General features: G+C 39.1%; 3 protein-coding genes across 4 annotated transcripts in view; 2 read left to right on the top strand and 1 right to left on the bottom strand.

The window, feature by feature from the left end:
- Positions 1-4406: 4406 nt before the first annotated feature.
- LOC116202088 (putative cyclic nucleotide-gated ion channel 8) lies at positions 4407-7684 on the top strand. The gene is made up of 7 exons (XM_031533610.1): positions 4407-4696; positions 4826-5411; positions 5511-5723; positions 5826-6133; positions 6234-6345; positions 6459-6695; positions 6824-7684. Exons 1-7 carry the CDS (start codon positions 4638-4640, stop codon positions 7541-7543), a joined length of 2235 nt encoding a protein of 744 aa, XP_031389470.1. The 5' UTR covers positions 4407-4637; the 3' UTR covers positions 7544-7684.
- An 86-nt stretch (positions 7685-7770) lies between these two features.
- LOC116200401 (protein LOW PSII ACCUMULATION 3, chloroplastic) lies at positions 7771-13558 on the bottom strand. The gene is made up of 14 exons (XM_031531247.1): positions 13514-13558; positions 12551-12566; positions 11124-11607; positions 10835-10865; positions 10522-10614; positions 10354-10416; positions 9627-9738; positions 9441-9526; positions 9290-9348; positions 9101-9203; positions 8953-9013; positions 8507-8589; positions 8341-8421; positions 7771-8118 (listed from the first exon to the last, which is right to left on the bottom strand). The coding sequence occupies exons 1-14, from the start codon at positions 13556-13558 to the stop codon at positions 8059-8061; spliced, it is 1377 nt and encodes a 458-aa protein (XP_031387107.1). The 3' UTR covers positions 7771-8058.
- Positions 13559-15206: 1648 nt separating this feature from the next.
- The window catches only part of LOC116202087 (ABC transporter C family member 13), an 11119-nt gene continuing 541 nt past the window's right edge, over positions 15207-25784 (top strand). Inside the window, exons 1-34 of one of the 2 annotated variants that reach the window (XM_031533607.1) lie at positions 15207-16429; positions 16867-17131; positions 17500-17655; positions 17743-17874; positions 18068-18168; positions 18363-18420; positions 18546-18797; positions 18925-18997; positions 19249-19309; positions 19425-19512; positions 19666-19784; positions 20092-20189; positions 20349-20415; positions 20537-20654; positions 20760-20876; positions 20982-21062; positions 21155-21379; positions 21546-21647; positions 21745-21812; positions 21941-22072; positions 22154-22301; positions 22393-22661; positions 22795-22954; positions 23070-23245; positions 23326-23437; positions 23518-23571; positions 23705-23827; positions 23948-24046; positions 24160-24252; positions 24341-24451; positions 24546-24707; positions 24816-25003; positions 25078-25267; positions 25565-25732. In XM_031533607.1, the coding sequence (XP_031389467.1) occupies positions 16191-16429; positions 16867-17131; positions 17500-17655; positions 17743-17874; positions 18068-18168; positions 18363-18420; positions 18546-18797; positions 18925-18997; positions 19249-19309; positions 19425-19512; positions 19666-19784; positions 20092-20189; positions 20349-20415; positions 20537-20654; positions 20760-20876; positions 20982-21062; positions 21155-21379; positions 21546-21647; positions 21745-21812; positions 21941-22072; positions 22154-22301; positions 22393-22661; positions 22795-22954; positions 23070-23245; positions 23326-23437; positions 23518-23571; positions 23705-23827; positions 23948-24046; positions 24160-24252; positions 24341-24451; positions 24546-24707; positions 24816-25003; positions 25078-25267; positions 25565-25732 (4605 nt within the window). In that variant the 5' untranslated portion in view covers positions 15207-16190. The remainder of the gene's footprint in view (positions 16430-16866; positions 17132-17499; positions 17656-17742; positions 17875-18067; positions 18169-18362; positions 18421-18545; positions 18798-18924; positions 18998-19248; positions 19310-19424; positions 19513-19665; positions 19785-20091; positions 20190-20348; positions 20416-20536; positions 20655-20759; positions 20877-20981; positions 21063-21154; positions 21380-21545; positions 21648-21744; positions 21813-21940; positions 22073-22153; positions 22302-22392; positions 22662-22794; positions 22955-23069; positions 23246-23325; positions 23438-23517; positions 23572-23704; positions 23828-23947; positions 24047-24159; positions 24253-24340; positions 24452-24545; positions 24708-24815; positions 25004-25077; positions 25268-25564; positions 25733-25784) is intronic. The other variant, XM_031533608.1, reaches the window with a different exon arrangement.

Genomic DNA, 25784 nt, shown 5'->3' on the forward strand with positions numbered 1-25784 from the left:
GCATGGGCAGAAGGGACAGAGACACAAAGAGAGATAGAGAGAGAGAGAGGCTGAAAAGATATTGTGAGTTCTGCAAACTGTAGGTTATAAGATAGCAATCCTTGAACAAATATTTTTGTTGGAGTCCATTCACTTCTAATTAAGAATTGAACAGACAAACAGAAGATTGCATGCATTACATATTTAATCAGCAAAAAAAAAAACTCGATATATCTTGCTCGGAATAAATAGTTCATGCATCCACGAGCAAAGAAGAATCGACTATATCATATTCAATAATAGCAAAATATAATAATAGATGATACTCTCACAGAAAATTCTCACATCTCTACGATGATAAAAACTTTGTAGTAATTTATTTTTTACTTTTCTCTCTGCAAACATAATCATAGAACTCACTAGACTCTGATTAAATAACACTGAAATTGGGTCAAATACATGTTCATCATGGATTTCTATTTTTCGGGGTCTTATCGGACTTCACAAAAAAAGAAAAAAAAAACGACAATTATGGTCATGCACCGGTCAGGTCACAAAATTCAAACCCATTATATTATGTATATGAAAAATTAGTCAAACAAGAGGATTCAAATCATCGGTAATCCCGTGAAGTTTAATCAATCATGGAGAGTTGCGTTAAGGATCAAATGTTGATGCTGGGAAGCCTGATTAATTAATGGAAATCAAGTAGAAGTTGCCTTTTCAACATACCATATATGGATAACCGGGTCATTGTCTTCCTTAAAATGTGGGACAGATAATAACGAAGTTTTTCATTTGACTTTGTCAAAAAATAAAATAAAAAATCCATGTAATTTCATCAAGATTTTATATTTTATTAATTCCTTATAATTTCTCTAATTTAATTAATTTCTTAAGATGATTTGGACTGATATGGCCTAAAGTTGCTTTCATCAATAAATTATCTACTCAATCGGATTCGGACCATGCATTTTGTGAAGAACACTGCACGTTGTAAAACATTATCATGTTCCCACCTTATCAAATCAGGGAGTGGACTGATGAAAGCAGATCACAGTTTGCATGCATTGATTAGCCAAAAGCCTTACAGCCTTGTAACCGAAAGACAAAAAAAAAAGGCCCTAAAGCCTGAAATCTTTTCAAAAAGAACTTATCTCTTGATTAACCATAATTTTTACGTTCTTTTACTTTAAATCCTTGACATATAGATTTATTTGACCTTCAACAAATAGGGATCAGAAACCCTTGATCACGGTGTGTTTAAATTTGAATTTTTTTTAATTCAACTCAACTTATTTTCAATTCAACAATACAATTATTACTTTTTTAAAAAAAAATTAATCATTCAATTCAATTTTTAATACTAAATTCTCTCAACTATTCATTACTTTTTTCACAATTCAAGAACACAATCATTATTTTATTTCAATAATTCATTACTTTTTCATACTTTTTCTCATAATTCAATAACACAATCATTACAAACCAATTAAAACCAAAACTCAACTCAACTCAACTCTAATACCAAACACATAGTATTCGCTCGTTGCCTACTCATATATATATAATTGAGTTATTTAAATGGTAACTAAATCGAGAAAAGGGACTTTGTACTATGAGACAAGTTGCTGGCTTATAAGAACCGAAACATAAGAGCCCAATCCTTACCAATGCGATTTGTCTTGCCTCATTATTTCATCATTTTCTCTATCTTATATTACATCCATGAGTTTCTTTTATTACAACATCATAATAACAATAATAACAAATAAACGATATCGTTTCGATTATTATCATCTTTCTAATTAAGAGGATATGGTAAGTTATTTTCATTACATCTTATTAATATGCCCGCAGCATTTTTTATTCCCATGCTCTGTAAGGAGGTTTTTTATTTTCACATATTAATCATGTTGTTTTTGGTTTGTTTCACTATTATCCGTTGAATAAGTCGACTTACTTTATGATTACTCTACCTCCAAGAAAGGCTCAAGGTAGGTCATCTACCCATAATTTAAGGAACTCTCACCGAAATAATAACCCTAAAATAGTAAATCATCACAAAATTATACAGGAGAATGCAATTTCCTTTGTGGGCTACCACATCCAGCATAGCGTTTGTCCTTGACCTTTAGCGACGTAATTGACCCAACATCTCGACACATGAATTTAAAACTAAACAAAGTTAGATGAGGAATAAGATCGCAAGTTCAAATCCCTATTTGACCAAATTGTTGTGGTCTAGCGGTTAATATGTGTACTCTCATGTGATTTGCTAACCTTAAGGTCCCAAGTTCAAATTCTCTCTAGTGCATTTATTAAAAACATTTGCTAGTTGTATGTTCTTTGACTTGGACTTGGAGGATACCGGCTTCTGTAAACAATACTAAATTCTTAGTGGTGCTATGTTGACGGAGCATGTGCTTTTGTGCTAGTTGTTCAATTCGTTTGATATATTCGTAATTGAACACAAGAGTTCAAACATTACGAAACGGGGATCGGCAAGGTTGTCAATACTACTGCCCAACATTTTACCTATCAAAAATAGGAACAAAATAAAGGACAAAAAAAACAGTATATGGAGTAGCCTGATCATGAAAGGTTAAGCCCTTATATTTGATCATCAAACCAATGGGCTATTGTTTGCTCAATTCATCCTTTTTATATGAAATTTTGATCAATAATGCTATCTCTTACAATCATTTCCCTCCAAATTCCTCCATTCAAACCATATATTATTCTAATTTTATTAATGAGATTATGGCTTATTAGTTATTCTTTTAACAATCCTCTTGACATGCGAACTGGAATATGAGACAAATGAACGAATATGAAGACTCAAATTCAGATTTTCTAATATTTTTATCGATCCATCCTATAATTTTAATTTTACTAGATTAAGTCATAATTTAGTATTTATTATTAACATATATCCATAGCTAGTCGAGTTCATACTCTGTTACTGCCTAGTAGTTTAACCTTTTAAACTAACCGAGCATCCATCTATTATTTGTAGGTTTAAGAATAATCTTATGGAAAGTACTAATGCAGGATCTGTATTATTTTTCCTCGAGTAATAATATGAATTTCAGCACATACTAAAAAAATGCACACGATCATGTACTAGCTAGATCCATACGCCTCTTTTATAACCAAAAAAAAAATGTACAAGAGAATATATCAGCACAACGACAATATATAGGTGAAACCCTATCTTCACCACGAACCAAAATGTTAATGTGAAAAACAATAATATCTATTTGTAGTCAACCCCTCTAAAATCTCGATCTAAACTTCCTATCAGCAATGAGGATCTCAATGAACACTTGAGGGATAGAGTCCTCAGGTCCATTGATCACGTTCAACCTTAGAAATCTGCCCTGGATCTTCATTAGAGTTTCTGCCAATAGAGCTTAACAGTATGATCTTAAGCGTGTATTAATCGAATTGATGATTAATGATTGGTTGGTTCATCTTTTTTTTTTTTTTGAAACTTCCCCATATTTTTTTAATCTTCATATAAATTCCTTCTAATTTCCCAACAAATATTTCCCAACTCACATATTTCTCCCAATCTTTTAAAAGTTTTTATCTACTTTTAATGAATCTTTTTAATTAATTCATTCAACATCACTTAATCCTCAAATGCCATAACATAATCCACATATTTGATAATTTAAATTATGGAGAAATATTTGATATATTATATTATTTATATAAAGCCAAAGGCCTGACTTTGGTCGCACTTTCAACTTCTCATATTACTCTTAGGATAATATTTTAAACTAACACGGACCACTAAATTAAGATCATAATGATAAGTACTTAATAAATAACCACCCGCTAACCCATTTTCACTCTCTCCACCCTCTCTTCTCACCTTATCTCCCTCTCTCTCTTTTCACCCGTCTGTGCCACTCATTTTTGTTTAATATAAGAAAAATATTTTTTTTCTTCATAATATATTGCTTAATTACCTTGTGAGAAAAAAATATTGAATCGATGGAGAACCTCTCAACTGAAGACTCTAATTCGAACTAAGGGAGAGTTGAATATTTATTTTATTTAGTTATACATATTGTTACATTCATTGATACTTTAAACAAATAAATTGATCCATATTTTTCGTGCATAACACGGGTTGGTGTCTAATTTTTCTAATATTTTAAAAAGCTAAAATAATTTCAAGTTCAATCTAAGTTGAATGAGTTTAAGATATAACTTTTTCATGAAAATAATCCGTGCAATGCCCTAAGATTGTTATTCTATTATTATTCCAATTGGGTAAAAACATAATGCCACGTGGCATAGAAGGAGGGAGACAACACTGGAGAGTAGAGACGCGCAAAGCAGAGGATTATCTTTCCGTAACTGACATAACGGTAATCCCTCTACCCTTCCCAAAATAGAACTCTTTGTCTCTCTCGGTGAAATTCCTCAATTTTCTTCACAAACCCTAATTTGGATTAACAAAAAATAGGAATTCTACAGATTCCATTGTAGTTTTGACGAAATCGAAGAATATTGCTCAAATGGTGCTCCATATTTATTGAAAAACATCCAAGTTTCCTTTGAATTTCTTCGTGTTGGTTTGCTCTTATCTCTCTTTAAATTCGGAATTCCAGGTCTGATGTTGGCCTAATCAGTTTTATACGATGTTCGAATGCGGTTACAAGTCACAGTACATTGGAGGCCAGAAGGAGAAGTTCGTAAGGTTAGAGAAAGCATCATGTCTTTTCCGAATTGTGCCTGTTATATACTCTGATGGATTTGCCTTTTATTTTCTGTTATTGATTTTGCTGTTTCTCCCAATCTGATTTCATGAAATTTCTGGTTCCTCTAGGTTGGATGATTTGGAATCCACGGTCTCGCTGCCTTCTCATCACAGCGGTGGAATGAAGGGCTATGGATTCAGTCTCGGCAGTCTATTTCATCAAGGGCGTTCACGAAACAACCCATCAAAATCTTTCCGCGTCGGAGTCAAGAGAGGATCTGACGGAATCAAAGCCTTTGGAAAGTCCCTCAGGTTTGGGGTCACCCGAGCTGTTTTCCCAGAAGATCTCAAAGTATCCGAGAAAAAGATCTTCGACCCACAGGACAAATCCCTCCAGTTATGGAACAAGCTCTTTGTCATTTCATGTATCTTAGCAGTTTCGGTTGATCCTTTGTTCTTCTACCTTCCCGTGTTCAATACATCTAATTGCCTCGGCATAGATAAGAAACTAGCAGCTCTGACTACAACCGTGAGGACAATCCTCGATGCTTTCTTCCTAATTCGTATGGGCTTCCAGTTCAAAACAGCTTATATTGCACCTTCTTCGCGAGTTTTCGGTCGGGGTGAGCTCGTGATAGATCCCGCTCAGATAGCAATGCGATATTTAACACGTTACTTCATCATTGATCTTCTCTCTGTCATACCTGCTCCTCAGGTATTAACGTGTGATCTTTCTGAATTTATCCGCCCAAAGTTCATAATTATTGTTCTGCATAACATGCTCTCCCCATATGTTTCTTTTTTCGGTTTTCAGATTGTGGTTTGGAAGTTCTTAAAGAGATCAAAAGGCTCGGAGGTCTTAAATACGAAGCAGCAGCTCTTGAATCTAGTCTTTGCTCAGTATATCCCGAGATTCGCTCGTTTCATACCTTTGACTTCAGAGGTGAAGAAGACAGCGGGCGTCTTCGCTGAAAGTGCTTGGGCTGGAGCGGCATACTATCTCCTTTGGTACATGCTTGCAAGCCATGTGAGTCTAATTCATCTAATCATTCAATCTATCCAAAGAAGAAAAAAAAAACATCTGAATTGATTTATTGAGCAAACGGCACACTTTTTTAAACTTCTGCAGATCTTCGGAGCTCTTTGGTACCTACTAGCAGTGGAAAGGAAGGATGATTGTTGGCAGAGAGCATGTTTTGAAACGGCGCCAAAATGCATTAAAGAATTTTTGTACTGTGGAAACAAGCATTTAACTGGATACGAGGATTGGAGAAAGATCATGGGAGTTGTCCTCAATGATAAATGCTCTGTTTCAGACGAGATGTCACCGTTCAATTATGGGATATACACTCAGGCCATAACTTCCGATATAGTTGCCTCGAGAAAATTTTTCTCAAAATTCTTCTACTGTCTATGGTGGGGCTTGCAGAACTTGAGGTAACGCCTTACATCTTCAACAGTATACTTGTCTCAGGATTTATTTTTTCGGTCTGAGATATGATTCATTAGAGCTGTTTTTATGTTATGAATGGTTCAGTACACTCGGTCAGGGGCTTCAAACTAGTACCTATACTGGAGAAGTCCTCTTCTCAATAGCACTTGCGATTTCCGGCCTTATCCTGTTTGCGCTTCTGATTGGGAATATGCAGGTAATTACCTTAGCACGCAGTTCCTCTGAGTCTTGAACTTATATTTGATAGGCATTCCTTGCCCTTTTCTTATTGTTGCTTTTAATGGTATTATTATTATCTTTTTGCAACAGACTTACCTTCAATCTCTCACTGTCCGTCTTGAAGAGATGAGGGTCAAAAGGCGTGATTCTGAGCAGTGGATGCATCATCGTCTGCTGCCACAAGAACTGAGGGAACGAGTGCGGCGCTATGATCAGTACAAATGGTTGGAAACTCGAGGAGTAGATGAAGAGAGCTTAGTTCAGAGTCTACCCAAAGATCTGAGAAGGGACATCAAACGCCACCTCTGTTTGAATTTGGTTCGGAGGGTAAGAACAAACTACCCGTCAAGACAGTTCGAATTGCCTGTCAGATTTTGTCTCTGCCCCGGTTCTGATACCACCGTTGAATAACTGTTCATGGAAATTCCTTGTACTGTTCATACTCGATTATGCAGGTTCCTCTCTTTGCTAATATGGATGAGCGGCTACTTGATGCCATTTGCGAGCGCCTAAAGCCAAGTCTATACACAGAGAGCACTTACATAGTTCGGGAAGGGGACCCAGTGGACGAGATGCTCTTCATCATTCGAGGACGACTTGAGAGTGTTACCACAGACGGAGGCCGGAGCGGGTTCTTCAACAGAGGGTTGCTTAAGGAAGGTGACTTCTGTGGAGAGGAGCTTCTGACCTGGGCACTCGACCCAAAGGCTGGCTCTAACTTGCCCTCATCAACCCGTACAGTGAAGGCCCTGACAGAGGTCGAGGCCTTCGCCTTAGAAGCTGAGGAGCTGAAGTTCGTGGCGAGTCAGTTCAGGAGGTTACACAGCAGGCAGGTTCAGCACACTTTCCGATTCTACTCGCAGCAGTGGAGGACCTGGGCTGCCTGCTTCATTCAAGCGGCATGGAGACGGTATACCAGGAGGAAGAATGCAGAGCTTCGGCGCATAGAAGAAGAGGAAGAAGAAGATTATGATTATTACGATGATGATGACGAGAGGGCATTAGTCAGCACTGGGAGAGGCATTAGCCACTCGCCGAGCTTTGGTGCAACTATACTGGCTTCTCGCTTTGCTGCGAATGCTCTTCGGGGGCATAGAATGCGGAACTTGAAGAGTTCCACAAGCCTCGTGAAACTGCAGAAGCCATCTGAACCCGATTTTGACATTTCTGAGTAGTCGATCTACAATTCTACGAAAATGTGGAAGAGCTGGGGCACACATGTTACCAGTGATATTGTCTGTAGCAGCAGATTTTTGACAGTGAAACAAAATATCGTACTGCATGTATATACCTATAGATTTGTTGCTCGGTCGAAATTACCTTCTCAGAAGTGGAAAAGGGAGTGACAATTTGATTCTCAAGGTATAGTTTCTCCTCTGTTCTGTCATGTTATTTCTCAAAATTAAGCATACAAGAGGCATCTTACTGCTTCTCGGAGATTCGGGTTATACAACTCAATCGATTCACTGACAGGTCGAATATACAAAAAACTCAATACAATTTACTTGTCAAAATACATGATATTTCTTGAGCTTTGACCACATCAAGTCCAGAAGTGGAGCCACTGCTTCGACAAAAAAAAGGATGGACAGGTTAAAAGACACATAACTTGAGAGGAGGTTCCAAAAAATTGTTTCAGTCGGCACAAATCAATATCAGGTTTTGAACAGAACTTGTCCTGGTGCCAAATTCAACTTCGCCATGCCGCAGATACTTCCAACTCAACATCTTCTTCCCACCAAGTAGCGGTCTGCAATGCGAGATGAGAAGGGTGTAACTGATTGCAAATCGAAAAAGAAACTAAACTACTTTCTAAGAAAATATTCAGGTAAATCGTTTCCCTTGTAGGTGAAAACAAACCGAGAATCTGTCGGACAAAGTAACCTCAAGCCACTGTACCCCAAATCACCCAATTTAAAACATTAACTGCTGAGTGAGACAATATTTGAACATGATGGAGGGGAACACTTGCCTTGTAGCCTCGCCGAAGAAATTCTAGTGAGCTTCCTTCTTCTTCTTGCAGCCCCAGCACCCTCAGCAATTCTTCTTTAGTCTAACCTCAGAACAGCACAGTAAAAAGACATGATTAACTTCATGCATCGATAAGGTTATGTAGTAGTGTTGGCGACAGATCATACTTCGCCCAGGGTGAAACGTGTTGCGCTCTCTGCAATGCAAGCGTATGACCCATCTGCTTGCTTAAGCATCACTTGCCATGGCCCTGCAAAAATGTGTCGTTAAAATAACAAGCAGCATTTCGTTGGACAGGACTAGTTGAATAGGTTTACCTCTAACTAAAAATTTTAACTTTCAATGTCACTCTGTTATTGAAACTTCTATTTCAATATCAGTTACACGCATTATCATTTCCCATGGTACTTTTAGGAAACCTACCCCTTTAGTATAGAATTGTGTATTTGGATTCAAGGTTTGATTATTTATGCAAATTATGTAATTCCGTCTTCAATTTCCATCATTGTTCCCTTTTAAGTGAAACAGTTACAGCAAAGACTAACCGAACCCAGAAAATTCTGAATATGAACATAAACAGAATGGTGCACACCTCGAGAGGCTATTCTCTTACCAGGATATTGGCGGAATAATGCTCCACTGTAGTTAACAACATATGGTGCTACTGCAACTGTCTTGAACATAATAATGGAAACAGTTACTGACAAGTGGACTTCTAAAACGATATGCAGCATGAGAATTCTTTTTCTCCCTTAGTATACCTTTGAGTATTCCCTGATTCGTATATAGAACGCCGACGTAAACTGAGAAAGGAATCGATAATGCAATTCTTTGCTCGGGAATCCCAGAAGTCCCAAGTCAGCACTATCTAAGTAAAACACTCACAGTGAACAAAGCTTGAAATTCAGAAAATATATGTCATTGTCAGTTCCAGAAGGAAAAACTTTTACCGCAATGTATCGAGTTCGAGATTGAACAGAAGCGCTGGGGTTGATTTGGCAAACTTTTCCTGGAGAATTCAATCATATGCTGGTGTTTCTTTTCGAAGTAAACCAAAACCAGCAGGAAAGAAAACTGGATGAAAAGGGGCAGATTTTATACCACGTAGGTTTCTATGACTGATAGTTCAGAAGTACTGCAATTGATAAATATATATAGAGTTGGTGGTTCTGCAGAGACCCAACGACCTGCAAAAGTGATGCTGAATATGGCTTATTCAAACTTCAAGGAAACTGTTCAAACTTAATGGACAAGGAATCACCAGATCTACTAGCTGAAAAACCATACTTTCGTTATCTTCCTCAAAGTCAAAATCCAGGGTGTTCCTAACCGATTTGAAGAATGAAGACAGAGGGCCACTTGGGACATCATCCAAGGAACCTATACTTATTCCATCGATCTGCAAAAGACAATTCAACATTTATATTTTTCCAATATATTTCAGATACTAATAATTAAACGTATCCCAGTTTCATATAAACAATTACATGAAAGCAGCTCTAGTAAATGTATATGATCCATTTTTTCACTTTTATGATCCTCGAGGAAAGAGCTTCACAATACAATTTATTTTGGAAGAAATAATCATTCCGCTTAAAACATTTGGAACACTTTAGATTATTTCCAGTTTCCTATGCATACAGATAATTCTATATGAATAAGGCGATATCCGTTATTACCTCACTTCTACTGTTTTCTTGTAATCTGGTTAACCTTATCTAGTAGGTCCTACTGCTATTTATTAGTTAACACTCCCATCACAAGTGGCCTGGAGAATTGGTGCTACCTAGTTAACTCGGAATTAATTAATTGGGAGGTGAATGACTTTGCAAAGACTCAAACTTGCACTATGATAGCATATGATACTACGCCGCGATAGCATATTAAATTAGTAGTTTTAGTTATTATTAACATATCTATTCAACTGGAGCCATCTCTGGCAAGAAAGCAAGGAATAAATTCAGTGAACTGCAATGAAATATTAAATCACGTAAAATAGAGAGAAATAATCTACCGAATCAAGGGCTGCCTTGAAAAGCTCTGAGGCCCTGCGCTTCTCCGGCTTATCAGGGAAAACCTAGAATAGATTAAAGAGATATCTTGAATCTTCCATATAAAACTCACTCAAGATACAACAATGACTGTATCAATGACAAACAAAAAACCAGATCTCCTGTCTTACAATGCAAGCTCGTGTTTCCCGCTTCTCTTGAAGCTTCCTGACGACGGCCAAGGAGAGTTGAATGTTTGCATCTATGAACTCATCTGAGGAGCCCTTTACATATTTAGGAAGTCAAAACAGAATTACGTATTTGGACTGAAACTTCACACGCAAAAGTGAACAGGGGCTTCCGAGATTCCATCACGATAGCATGATCTCAGTAACTAAAAGTTACAAAGACTATTTCCAACTGGGCACATCGTATTGTTGTTTTCTCAGAGGAATACTTCACCTCACCGAAACATTACATCAAAAGGGATGGGGAAGTTCGTACCTTATACGAAGAAATGTTGCTGGGCAATGGTCTGCAGGTGCATTGAAGTAGAGGAGAATTAAGTTATACTCCCCAACAATGGGAATTAGATGCTTAGAGTGCAAAAGTTCAAATTTTTCGAAGTCTCAGTGTCAGGAATGAAAAGGGTACAAGGCGACCGAGTTCAACTTCAACTACAATAATGAGCTTCTGCCAACTCAATCCACCAGCCGAACTCAACCGAATCGAGCATCGATTGAAACTGCAGGGCCCGAAGTTATGGAAATTACAGGCAAACGAAGAAGCTTACGGGAACTCGATCTCCAGGCGGGTCTTGCCGTCTGCGAGGGCGTAAGCCAGGGAATTCGCGGCGTCGGCGACCAGAACTTCATACGACTTGGGCTTGTACAGGGCGACACCCGACCTGGGGTCCCCGGGTGGGGTTGTTTTGGTTTGTGGGCTTCGCTCTTTGCTGCTCGCGCAGCAGATTCTGATTCTGGTCCTGGAAAGGGACGATTTTGCTGCGGGGGAAGAGCGGGGAATGGGGAGAGAAGAGGGGAAAGCGGAAGCAGCAGAGGGAGGATGAAGAAGATGGAGAGAGGGGCGCGTGAAAGCGCGGGAGGAGGCGGCGGCCATGAGAGACATGGCCCAGCTCAGAGGCGAGAGTGTGGGTGAGAGGGAGAGAAATGAGGAAGAGGACGACGGAAGTGGAAAACCATCGGTTGTTTGTGCCGTGCTGTGGCTGTGGTCTGGATTAGACGATGACGATAACGAAACTCGCAGATTGCCTCCAACTGATTTTCATAATTTATTTATTTTTTAAGGTAAATGACCCATATAACGACGAATTTTCCACATTCTTTTTTAAATTGGGATAATTGCGCCGTATAATTTAACATTTGAATGAATTATTAATTTTACTTAATTTTTTATTTAAAATATCTCAACGTTGACGTATTAATTTCACATATATCTTGATGCTAATTTTCCGTCCAAAATTGACGGAATTGCACACGTGACACGTTAATTTTGTAATAAGTGTCGGGATATATGTGAAATTAACGTGCCACGTGTGCAATTCCATCAATTTTAGACGGAAAATTAGCGTCGGGATAGATATGAAACCAACATGTCAATGTTGGGATATCTTAGATAAAAAAATCAAGTTTGGACTAGAACTAAGAATTTTTTCAAACGTTAGGCTTTATGCCACAATTAACTCTTTTAAATTTAGTATGAACCATTTTTTTACAAATAAATTCGAGCATGGAAATGGATTCTAATTACGGGATTGACCTTGGGGGTGGGGGACCTTATTGGTGACCAGCAATTGTCATCAAGCGCCAGTGACCTCATCCAAGTGGGAGGGAGGCAGTGACCCCCGGCGAGAGGCTTCAATACCTCATCCAGGGATGGTAATTTTTTCCGATACCAAAGACCACATCTCAAGTGGTGGTGGCCGCTGGCAAGGCCTCAATCTTCATGATCGAGCTCGATATTTAATTCCAATATGGATCCATCACGAACACATTAATTTACAAGTACTCGAAAAATGATGTCCAAGATCAACCCTATAATTGGAACTCAATTTCGGACACGAACCCTTGGGATGAGATATCATCCCTTGAGATGGGGACCTTGCAAGAGGTCAGCATCCCTGAGGATAAGGTCCTTGGTACCTCGACAAATCAATAACCTTGTATGAGGCAGTGAGATCTCTTGCCGGTGGCAACCCACCCCGGGATGAGTTCGCCTACAATCTCAAGAAGTGATAGCGACCTCATCCTAGAGAGTGATAAGTCACCCGCAATGCCCCATCTCAAGAGTCGATAGCAACCTCACTCGGGGATTGGTGGCCGTGGGTGCGGTGGAAGATCGATTTCCAATTTTGATTTAAATTTTCTTAGCGATGAATCGATGATAGTTCATGAATTTACTGTGAATAAAAGAAAGTTCATGCTAAATTTGCAAATATGGGCAAACTTCACGATTATATGGGTCATTTAGCACCGTTTAACGCGGCTCATCAATTTAATCGTCATTTTTCACTCGGTGTTCGTTAAGTGCCATGTCAACAAAATTAAAAAAATATTGATAAATGCTAGATGTGGTGGGAAAAAGAAAGTTCGTGAATTCAAATTTTTTTTAAAAAAAAGAAAAAGAAAATTAATGCTAAGCTGAGAAAATGGGCAAAGTTGGTAATTATTTTCCCAGTAGCTAAGCATGGGTAGTGAAGATAGGCTTTCATAAGATACGAGGCTATAAACCTGCATGTTACGTGAGATCTATCTTTAGTCAATTTGAAGAAACTTTTCTATTGTTAGCTCGTTATGATACTTGTTAATTCTTATTATTTAGATTATTTTAATTAATAACTTAAAATTAAAACTAAGAATCTATACAATGGGACGAGATGGGTGGCGAAAGACAAACGTGATGCACGGATTGGAGATTTACTCTGGCTTGATAGACGGTTAACCTCTTAGACGCAAGTTTTGTTAGTGGAAACCAAAGAGAGTGAGACAAAGACATGATAGGCGGATGTAGAGGGAGTCATTATTAATAATAACAATAACAACACAACAACTAATGGCGGGCTTCAGGCCATACAATACACCGCCTGGTGGACTAGTCAATTATTACGGCGCCGGACACCATCTACAGCAAAAGAAAAAAAAAAAGAAAAGAAAACAGCACAGCAACAGCAGCAGCAAGAGCACCAAGCAGCAGCAGCAGCATCGGCATCAGCATTAGCAGTAGCATCACCAACACCTACAATAACAGCAGCAGCAACAACAACAACAACGTCAACATCAACATCAACGTCAACATCACCACCACCCACCACCCACCACCACCACCACCAACATCAACAACAACAACAACAACAATATCTTCCAACAATTTTCCTATTTTAAAATAATAATATTTTTTGGTGAAAGTTATGAAAACATTTTATAATAATAATAATAATAATGATAATAATAATAACAATAATTTTTTTTATGAAGTTACGAAAAATTTGGCATATGAAGAGTCGGTAATTGAAAAGGTCCCATTTCAAATTTTTGCCCAAATAGAATGTAATGGTGATCTCCCCGACAATAATATGCTGATGATGATGATGATATCTCCCCAATAATTATCTCATTTCATAACAATAATTTTTGGCTTATGAAGTAATAATAATAATAATAATAATAATAATAATAATATCTTCCTAGTAATTATCCTATTTCATAATAACAATCTTTTTTATGAAATTTATGAAAACATTTGATGATGATAAAAATAATAAGGGTTAATTGCCAAAAAATCACCAACTTTCCACTTTTTTCTCAAATCCAACATAAACGTTTTAAAATAACACATAAAATTACAAACTAGTCTTTTGTTCTCACATTTAGCAAATCATCAATTCCTCCGTCAACTTTAATAAATCTTACTGATTTGGCACTAATGGTGCACACGTGACACTAACGGTGGACCCATTAATTATTTAAATAATATTAAATTTATTAAAAAATTAAAAGAAATATTTAAAATATTAAAAAGAAATGAAAGGGAGGGGGTGCCGACGGAGGGAGGCCTTGCTGGCACCACCACTACCCCAACTGGGGTTTTGGGCAACCTTATAGGTCATCGGCGACCCCACAGGGGCTGTGGTGGTGCTGGTGAGGCCCCCGCTGCCCGAACTTAACAAAAGAAAAGAAAATCGGGAAGTGGAAGATAAGAGGGGGGGTCCGAGATGGTCCTCTTCTGCTTCACATCACAGCTTTCCTATCCTAGCAATTGAAGCTTTTCCCCCTGAAAATCGAGACTTTCGCCCTTCGATTCCTCACTCTCCCCGTTGCTTCAATGGCCTGAAATCCACCATTGACAGTGAAGATTCCGCCTCGATCTGTAGCCACAGACAATTAAGCTCGAAGATTCCTCAGCAATGATATCGTCCTAGGACAAAGAGTTCGAGGAGCAGCTCACTAAAGCTAGGATTAAACTCCCGGACCCTCCGTCCTCCGTAGAAGACCTCCTCCTCCTCCTCGACTTAAGCTTTATTGTTCCCCCTTTCCCTTAGAATTGGTCGCGCATGGTAAATGTCTCTACCCTTAATAGGGTTTTGCATATTGTTGGAGAAAGTAGCGTTAAAAGGATAAAAGTCCTTCGAAAATAAATTTTCTCTCTTCACAAGATATAATTTTCAGTAATGTAAAGTACACGTATATAATATAACCAAATTGATGAAAAGGAAAATTTGGTTATATTCTACGCTATGCAACGCATGTACTCTATCCCTACTTTAATTTACATTATATTGAGATCTTCCCCAAAGAAAAAGATTCATAACAAATAAGAAAGAGAAACACCGAAAATCTTAGCAAAACTGAAGTAAGAATTACCTGCAAACACAATTTGCAAATTCCAGCGCAATGCGCGGATTAGAATACTAATCCAAGTGAGTCTTGATAGTTGAATGGATTTCCCCGTACTTAGTCGCTTGCCAACCAACCATTTGTCCAGCCAAAGCACTCTTCCACTGAGTCATACTTGCTTCATCACAGATTTGGGTGGTTTTGATCTAACTATACTTTCCTCCCATTTATCACGGTGTATTGAGTCCGGATATCATGAGAAACTTTGATGGAAAAAAAAAAAAAAACAGAGAGAGAAAGTTTCCAAATCATTTGTCCCAATTTTTTACTCCTACTTGACTCTTTACAGAGAAGCAGAGATGCACAAAATCTGTCAAACATGCTTAAAAGGGAGCATGGCTCTGTGATAATATGTTATGGGGAATGGGGAACTAAGAACCCTGAAGCCCCATACATTACACTCGAAGAAGGGGAACATGAACGGCATTTTTTACGTTAGTGCAGTGAGCAGCCTTTTGGGGTTAATCTCTTTTCTCTCGACAGTGAGGGCGATCGTGGGTGGGTGGTGATGTGGAAACCATGTTCAATGCAGGAGGAAAGCAAAAGCCAAGCAGAGCAGAGCATGATCCCCACTTTTGCCAAAGAGAAGATATATATATTTAGAGAGAGAGAGAGAGAGGGAGGGAGGAAAGCCGAGGCAACGTCGTCTATTGGCTGCTGCTAAAGCAGTAAAGCACAGTACATGAGCCAAGCCAAAACAATAGCATGCTCAATTCCCAATCCCCAAAGATCTCGTCTTTTTTACAGACGGAGGACGTGACAACAACTGAAACTGTGCCATAGTTGGGCGCATCTGATGTCTTAGCAAATGTCTTTGATTCAGCATCTTGGTTTTCCCTGCTGGGGCCATTGATTGATTCTTGAATGAATCTCGATGATACGAACGGAGCCCCCACCGTAGTCCTTCCCTTCCCTCCCCACGTGCGATCACATAGCAGCAGAGGGGGATGGGGTGGCACGCGTGCGAGCCCCCTGCCACACGTTGGCAGAAGAAGAGCAAGCGATGGTTCAGTTTGAGCTTTAGGAGCAGAGCTCGCTTTTATTGTACCATTCAACGGACGACTCCTTCAGACTCTCTCTCTCTCACAGAACATTTGCGGTCTACTATCTGTTCCTGCATCGTCTCGACCTTCTGCTCTGCATTTCGATGGACTTCGCGCACCTTGTCTGTCCCAGCTCTGCCCGCGTAAGCAAGCGTCACCTTCCCCACTCTCTCTCTCTCTCTGCTCGTCATTCTCTTCGATTACAGCAGTCTCCGATATTGGCCTCTAAACCCATCTCTGTTTCTGTCTGCTCTTCAAAGTTCATGTTTCGTTGAAATTAAGGAATAAAGTCGCTGCTGTTTTTCTCTACTCAAGCTGGGAAATTTCGCACCTCTGTTTCTTGCATGCACTACCCTTCCAATTACTTGGGAAAGGAAGCACCTGCTCGTGTTTTCTCCTCCTTTCTGATGGCATAACACAGATATTAATGTGCTGCTATGATCCCGTTTCTTGAATTTTCATCATTCATTCTTCAAAAAGAAACCAAAAAATTATGGTCTCTGTTCTAGTTTTCTTGTTAATATATGAGTCCATCTTTGGGCAATTGATGCGATGTTGAGAATGGTTCTTCTGCTTATAGACTTGTACTCTTACTTGGGTTCTTGATCGAAACTTGGCAGAATGGAAATCGATTCTTGGAGTGTCTTGGAGATATATATCCTTTTGACAAATCGGGAGATATGCTTGCTTTCTTTGTTTCTTATGATCGGAAACAGTTCAACTCCTTTTCGAGTGACGTTTTCCTTAATAATATCACGGTCTTTGGCTTTGGAGGAAATGTGGTTACTATCCTCCTAATGGCAGTGCTGGGGATGTCAAAGACGAACACCCTCGGAAACCGAAGGGTATGCTCTCTGTCCCTTCTGTTTATCCATCTTTTTTCTCAACTTATATATGATCCAGATGCTCTGCTTGATGAACCACATATTTTTTTTCTGTTGATTACTCCCGTTGGCAATTCTTCAACTCTGTATTGCATCTACAACAGAAACAGCAAATCTGGAAAGGGTTGATGTTGCCTTGTTTTGGAAGCTTTTATTGGGTTCTTATATCTTACTTTGTTTAGTAATCCCACTGCTTTTATCTATGGCTCGTATAAGTTCTAATCTGTTTCCTTTCCTTTTGCATTCTTTGTTTCCCATCTGAGCATATTTAAGGAACTTAAGCTTTTCAAGTATACCATGGGAATATTAATTTTTGCTTGTACTTCCAGATGACCTCTTTGGAGAAAGTCGTTTTGCAATATCTTCCTATCCTTGGAGCGTTTCTCTCACTGTGGGATGTGATCATCCTTCTAAGGAGTATGCAATCTGGAGAAGCAATGATATATCACCTTTGGTTTTTCAGGTGTTCGAGGTTCGCAGTTTGGGTAAGTTCCTTACTCTCTGGTCAGAATAAGCTGATCGATGTTGAAGTATATCAGTATATGATGTTGTTTCCTTATTCCTAATTTTAGGTGATCGTCATTCTGCTTTCAAGGAGTTCCAGAAGTTCCTTCGTATTTTTTGACAGGATCTTATGTTTCTGGTGGATTCTAAAGCCAATCTTGGTGATCCCTCTTCTGCTAACAAGTTTTACCTTGTCTGGGGTATTCACTTTCACTGTCCTCTTAGAAGCTGCTTCTTCGTGTAATTTCTAAGCGACATTCCCACCATTAGTTGGGGGGTGTTTCTTAATGTGTATTGTTTTTCCCCCTTGAAAACAAAATGTAATTAGGTACTTCTACTGTAGCTTTGGTCGGGATGGTATGAACTGTGAATTTACAGGTTTTAATTAAACAGGTGTTGGTATGTCTCAAGGAGAGCTGCATTGTCTTGGTGGATGTTCTGTTTGGCATATCAATTAACATTATCAGATCAAAAAGAGCATCTTTCAAGACTGGGTATATATTCAGTTCCTTTTACTTCCCGAGTGCAATAAAAGATGTCATGTCTTTTCCATCCATCTCTTTTATATGCAATTGAACACACATTAGTTTTCCATTTTACCATCCTTGCTAGTATTTACAACTGCAACTTCTTGCTGGTATCTGGTCTCCTATGAATGGATTGATGACTTATGGGGTATGATCTGCAGTTCAATCGAAGAGTCACTACTTCCTCCTGATGGCGATGAAAGTTTTCTGAGGGACCCTGTGAGTTATATGCTTTGACATTTTGTGTAGAAATGTTTTACATCATATTTCTTTCTAAGCCTCTTCAATAATGTTTCTCTTTTGTGGCTTCGATATACTTGTTCTGACATGGTTGCTTGTTGAAGGGAGATGCAGACAGTTTCTGGAATCAGATGGTGTTCAAGTCCATTGATTTTGTCATGAATCGTGGTGTGTTGAAGCAGCTTGATTTCGAAGATTTGCTTCCATTACCAACTGATATGAATCCATCTTCATGTCACGAGAAATTGCAAAGCTGTTGGGAAGCACAGTGGAACCAAAATGATTCTGATCCCTCCTTGTTTAGATCTCTTTTTCATGCGTATGGATGGGCTTACTTAAGTCTGGGTTTACTGAAGGTACTTGATGAGGACTCAAGTTGTGATTTCAACAGCATAGTTTAATTAATCTGTCAGACAATAAGATTAATTACACAAATTAATTGTAAATAGTAATTGGACCTTCTTGATTGTATGACTTATGCAGGTTATAAATGATTGTATCGGGTTTGCTGGACCATTACTTCTTAATCGTCTCATTCGGTTTCTTGAAAGAGGTGGTAATTGCATCTGATTGGATTTCTTTCTGATGATTTGTGCACGCCTAAGTCTTTATTGTTCTTTCTGTTGCAAAGTTGCATGGAAATTTTCCAAATATATGACATGTGCAGTCTGGGCTTTTTTCTTACATTAATGATGTTTCTATTGTCCACAAACTTGGAAAAATCTTCTCTAATTCAAGTCACATATTTTGTCATTCATGTGGGACTGACATAATCTCATTTGCCCCTTCCTTTCCATCTCTTAACAGGTTCAGGGCATCTAGAAGGCTATGTTCTTGCTGTCTCATTAGGTGGCACATCTATCGTAAAGTAATTCCGCTTCTTTTGATTTGCACAAACTTATCTTCATCCAATTTTATGTTTCATCATTTGGACTTTTTATTTTTCTTGTTGAAGAATTTCTCACTTGTCTTCGATCTTGCAGGTCCTTCCTTGACACACAATATTCATTTCGCGTGGCCAAGCTGAAGTTAAAGCTCAGATCCAGTATTATGACCGTCATCTATCAAAAGGTAATTATCTATGAAGAAAGAACTCTTCTGCGTACGGAGATCTATGGGGTTGTATAGAGGCATTGTTGTCAATACTTCTTTGTTAATATCAGACTCTTTTTGATCAATTTCTTTAGAATCATAATCTGAAGTCTCATTTTTAATTAATCATAGTGTCTGAGGGTTGGACTAGCAGAAAGATCACGGTTTTCTGTTGGAGAAATTCAGACATTTATGTCGGTAGATGCTGATCGAACTGTTAACCTCTGCAACAGTTTCCATGATATGTGGAGGTAATCACTTTACAGCACAGTTATTGCAGTATCTCGGGAAAGTGCATGCAATTTCTACTTTAGACTCTCATCAATGATATGCTCCTTTCAAAGTTCTTTGCTTGGTAGGCTCTTAAACATATCACTGCACAGAATATATCCATTGAAAGATGGCTTCTTTTAGGTTTGGATTTCAGGCATGATTTTATCCCGTGAAATTTTTTCTGAAACTGGACCAAACCAATAGCTGTCAACTCCAAGATACGTTCATTCACTGGTCTTTATTTGTCACAATCTCTTAAAGACACTACTTCATGTGATATTTCAGCTTGCCCTTGCAGATCGGGGTGGCTCTGTATCTGCTTTATACGCAAGTCAAATTTGCTTTCGTCGCTGGAGTTGCAATAACTGTGTTACTGATACCAGGTATTGATATTTCTATGTTGAGATCAATTATACTGAATCTTAAAAGGAAAATTTATGAGCTCTGTGTTTTCTGTTTCTTTTTTTCTGGTTCATATGCTTGGTCTCAACTTAACAAAATAGTAGCAAAAATTAACTTTACTAGGAATCTATTATTTGCAGTGAATAAGTGGATCTCCGAGTTGATTGCTAGTGCAACCCAAAAGATGATGAAGCAAAAGGATGAGAGGTAACATATAAGTTAATCAATGTCAAATGCATTGCCCATCATTGTCAGAAGACAACAGGGTTCCTTCAAGTGTCTGAAATTATGTAATGTGTAGCTTCTCATAGGGATTGCTTCTCAACAGGATTAGGAGGACTGGAGAACTTTTGGCACATATTCGTACTCTTAAGATGTACGGGTGGGAGCTCCTTTTCTCTGATTGGTTGATGGAGACTAGATCTTCGGAAGTAAAGCATTTGTCGGTATGGCTTTTACTTGCATTGTCGTTTTTACCATAGAACATTTGTAATCAGTCCCAATCAACATAGCAGTCATATAGCTCTTATTTATTTATTTTTCTTCAACAGACAAGGAAATATTTGGATGCATGGTGTGTATTCTTTTGGGCAACAACTCCGACTCTCTTCTCTCTATGTACATTCGGACTCTTTACGCTGATGGGTCATCAACTCGATGCTGCAACGGTACAGTAATTAGGAACCCTTGTGGCGTATTGCTTATCGGATTCTGCATTTTCTTGTTGGCTACTTTTTAAGGAAGTTGACCCATTTGAGATCCTTTAAATGCAGGTCTTCACTTGCCTTGCACTATTTAACACTCTGATATCTCCTCTAAATTCATTTCCATGGGTTATCAATGGATTGATTGATGTGAGTCCTCTGCGTGCGTAGGTTCGCATTGTAATCTCTTTGCATTAGATTGTTAATTTCTGAGCTGCTACGACTTTTTCGGGCTGTATCAGGCTTTCATATCTATAAGAAGACTTAGTAGGTTCCTCAGTTGTTCAGAGCACCAATACCAGCAATGGAAATTAGTTGATTCTCCCTATAGCTCTGGGAATGTGGCTGTTGTAATGGAGGATGCGTGCTGTGATTGGTCAAGCAGCAAGTCAGAGGAGCTGAATATAATCATAAATCACATCACTCTAACTCTTCCAAAGGGTCTACTGGTTGCAATAATCGGAGAGGTAAAGTTTTAATCGGATTGTTCAAAATTCTTTCCCTTCTTTGTATATGTTGACATCTTCCATTGATCAATTTCTGGACAGAAATCTGATAGCAAATAATAAAAAAAATTTCATCTGTCGAGTTGCCATACTCTATTCATTCTCTTTGGTCAATTGCACTGTTTAGGTCGGTTCGGGCAAATCCTCTCTGTTGAATTCGATCTTGGGAGAAATGAGACTCCTCCATGGATCTATTCGTTCTGCCAGATCAGTTGCATATGTACCCCAGGTCTTTTGAACATCATTCCTTTGAAGTTCCATATCTCTCTATAACTCCATTCAACTAAATACTTCTGCAACTGGCACATGATGGAAATTATATATAGGCCCCTTGGATTCTGTCTGGAACAGTTCGAGATAATATCCTATTTGGGAACAATTACGACTCAAAAAGGTCTTCCCTTATGAACAAAATGGTCTCCTTTTATTTTGCTTGTTGGTGTTTATAGCGCTGCTTCTCCTCTTTGTCTCAATCTTGTTTATGCTCTTCAGCTGACGGGAGATTTTTGTCCTATTGAGCAGATACTGCGACACATTACAAGCATGTGCATTGGATGTTGATGTTTCTGTTATGGCGGGAGGTGACATGGCTCATATCGGAGAAAAAGGAGTAAATCTGTCAGGTGGACAGAGAGCACGAATTGGTTTAGCAAGGTCCTCGTTCGGTCCCTATCAGTCAATCTGTGTCCATTCTCTTTCCGTTGATTCCTCACTTGGTTTGCTTCAGATGAACAGGGCTCTTTATCACAGCGCAGATATTTTAATGCTCGACGACGTCCTCAGTGCAGTGGATGCCCAAGTTGCTCAGTGGATCCTTAACAATGCCATTCTGGGACCTCTCATGGACCAGAAAACATGTCTTCTTTGTACCCACAATGTTCAGGTTATTTTAATGGATTAGCTGTTCAGGTAACAGGTTCCTATATTTTTCGCAGTACTGGCATAAGTTGAATGCGTACCTTTATACTTGACAGGCAATATCTCGCGCTGACATGGTCGTCGTAATGGAAAAAGGAGGTGTCATGTGGGTGGGGCAGCCTGCTGAGTTGGCGATTTCAGAATATTCGGCTTTCTTGACATTGACCTGGAGTAATGCGTTGCTTCAATGTCCAGTGCAAGAATCCTGTATGTCTTCTAGTGAGGTCCGAGAAGAAACAGAACTTTTATCAGCTCTAGAGATCGCACAAGAGATAATTGAAGAGGAGTTGAGGAAAGAAGGCAGGGTGGAACTCATAGTTTATAAGTGAGCACGAGTTCTTTCTTGTTTGATATTTCATAGCTTGGAACTTCTGAAAATGGTGGAAGCAAATTCATGCAACATCACTTGATCTGATACGAACTCAATTTATAGTTAATCGCTCCATTATGTCCTGCAGGAAGTATGCTGCATTTGCTGGTTCATTGATTGCTTTCGTAATACTCCTTTCGGCAGTTTCAATGCAAGCCTCTCGTAATGGAAGTGACTTATGGCTCTCTTATTGGGTTGATACGACTAAAGGAAGCAGTGAGACAGCGTCCTCTACAACCTTTTATCTGGTAAGCTACTTTCCTGTTTCTTTTACCAACTCTGGATTATTTATATATCATAAGTTTTTGTGAGATCATCGGCAAATCTAAAGCTAAAATCTACAAATCATGCTCGATGAGGCAGGTCATACTCTGCCTCTTCTGTGTGATGAATTCGTTCCTTACATTGGTGAGAGCATTCTTATTTGCATATGGGGGCTTAAGAGCTGCGGTCAAGGTGCACGCAACGCTCCTTTGCAAGATCGTAAATGCTCCGGTAAAGTTCTTTAATCAGACACCGAGTGGAAGAATACTTAACAGGTTAGAAGTAACAGGGGAAACTTTCAGATATCATGTCGTTTCTGTTATTTTACATCCCCACAAATGTTGATCTCATGCAGGTTCTCCTCGGACTTGTACACTATTGATGATTCTCTCCCGTTTATTCTGAATATCCTCCTCGCAAATTTTGTTGGTCTACTTGGGATCGCAGTAGTTCTGTCATATGTCCAGGTACTAGGATAGAAGCTATTCTGAAGTTCCCGTTTGCACTGAAACATATGTACTGGCTGACAGTTCATGTATTCATGTAGGTTCTCTTCTTGTTTCTTCTACTGCCGTTTTGGTTTATCTACAGCAGGCTGCAGGTGAGCAGATCACTCCCGACTCGGTCCAGAAAGAAATTTGAGTTTGATTCATAAAAAAAACTAAGGTTAAATGAGCTGCACCAAGATTTGCAATAGTTGCAGCACAAGTAGCTTAACTTCAGACGATCTGTAGTTCTTCTACAGGTCAACTTCCAGGGAACTGCGAAGGCTTGACAGCGTAACACGCTCTCCAATTTACTCTTCCTTCACAGAGACGCTGGATGGATCATCAACCATACGAGCATTCAATTCTCAGGTATATAGTGGATTGGCTTTCTATCGTCATTTTCAATTTTTGATTACCCTACCTAAATATTTATCTCCACGCAGTTGTCCGTAAAAGTAGTACATTCATTCAAATTCTATTTGATTGCAGGATTTCTTCTGGGCGAAATTCATCGAGCATGTGGCCCTATACCAAAGGACTTCCCTGTCGGAGTTGATAGCAAGTTTGTGGCTTTCCCTACGCCTTCAGGTATCTCACTCACCATCTGTTTTGCTCAACTTTCAAATTCTTATGCAACCCTCAGTTAACAGTATTTATATCCTGCACCAATTACTTTCATGGGCTAATGAATTTGTTTGCAGCTGTTGGCAGCATTTATTATCTCGTTTGTCGCTATTACGTCAGTCATTGGATCTCGTGGCAACTTACCAGTCAGCTTTGGTACTCCAGGACTGGTATTTGGTTCATAACCTAACTTGTCGCCAGTCTTCCCCAGTCACTTGGTGTTCGGTATTAAATAATAGTTTTGTTTGGTTTATACAGGTAGGACTGGCACTCTCTTATGCAGCTCCAATCGTATCTTTATTAGGAAGTTTCTTGACAAGCTTTACAGAAACGGAGAAGGAAATGGTAGCAGTGGAGAGAGCTCTTCAGGTGCCAGATGGGCCTTCCATCTATGTTCTTTTATTGCATGGCTCATTACTAAACTGGTAGTATTTTGAACTCATCTACTACTCTTGTTTAACAGTATGTGGACATTCCTGAAGAAGAACTCGGGGGTTGCCAACTGGCGAATTTAGATTGGCCATCTCAAGGGCTGATAGAATTTCAGAATGTTACCCTGAGATATGGGCCTACACTGCCACCTGCTTTGCGCAATCTCACATTCACCATACCGGGCGGGATGCAGGTTAGTGAAATTTGAAGCTTTTATAAGTTTTGAGTCGATACAGATGTATATCAGTTAAGTAAAATGTATCATGCGATTGTACAACCAATGAAATGCGAATTTGTTCAGGTTGGAGTTGTGGGAAGAACCGGTGCTGGAAAATCAAGTATCTTGAATGCTCTTTTCCGCCTCAACCCAATATGTAGCGGCTGCATTTTGGTGGATGGTTTGAATATAAACAATGTTCCAGTTCGAGATCTCCGGTCCAGCTTTGCTGTCGTGCCTCAGAGCCCGTTCTTGTTTGAAGGATCATTAAGGTTCCTTTCTAAACTTGATCTTGGTTGTTCAAATTCAGCGAATGCCTTTTGACATTTCAGTGAGACTCTTTTAGGGATAACCTGGACCCGTTTCGCATGACTGATGACATAAAAATATGGGATGTGCTTGAAAAATGCCATCTCAAGGATGAAGTGGAAGCGGCAGGTGGACTGGACCTTCACATTAAGGAATCTGGGATGTCATTTTCGGTTGGACAAAGGCAACTTCTTTGTCTAGCACGTGCCCTTCTGAAGTCCTCCAAGGTGAATTGCCTCTAAATAGTTTTCAAAGCTAGAGCAGATGAGTTATAGCAACCTGCCTGGCCGGGACTGGACATTGTTGATGATTCTGTCTCAGGAAAAGGGGAAAGGAAAGTGAACGAATTAACTGCTTGCTGAGAAATGGCCAGTAATTTTTTGTCCTTAGTAAAAACAAGTTTGCCTGGTTCATGAAAATGACCGACCTCGTCTGGACACATGAAATGCTATATATCGTTCAGTTCGATATCATACCATTTCTCAAAACCATGTGCTTACCATTGAGGTTTCTGATTTACTTAGGTACTCTGCTTGGATGAATGCACGGCAAGTATTGATACTCGAACAGCTTCCCTCCTACAAAAGACATTATCCAGCGGATGCAAGGGCACGACTGTTATTACCATTGCGCACCGCATTTCTACAGTCCAGGACATGGACTGTATACTTGTCCTTGACCATGGGGTCCTCGTATGGTTTTCTCATTCCCAATCTATCCTTTGTCCAAAATAAGTTTTTTCAA

The sequence above is a fragment of the Punica granatum genome, chromosome 3 (assembly GCF_007655135.1).
Source record: "Punica granatum isolate Tunisia-2019 chromosome 3, ASM765513v2, whole genome shotgun sequence".
NCBI lineage: Eukaryota > Viridiplantae > Streptophyta > Magnoliopsida > Myrtales > Lythraceae > Punica > Punica granatum.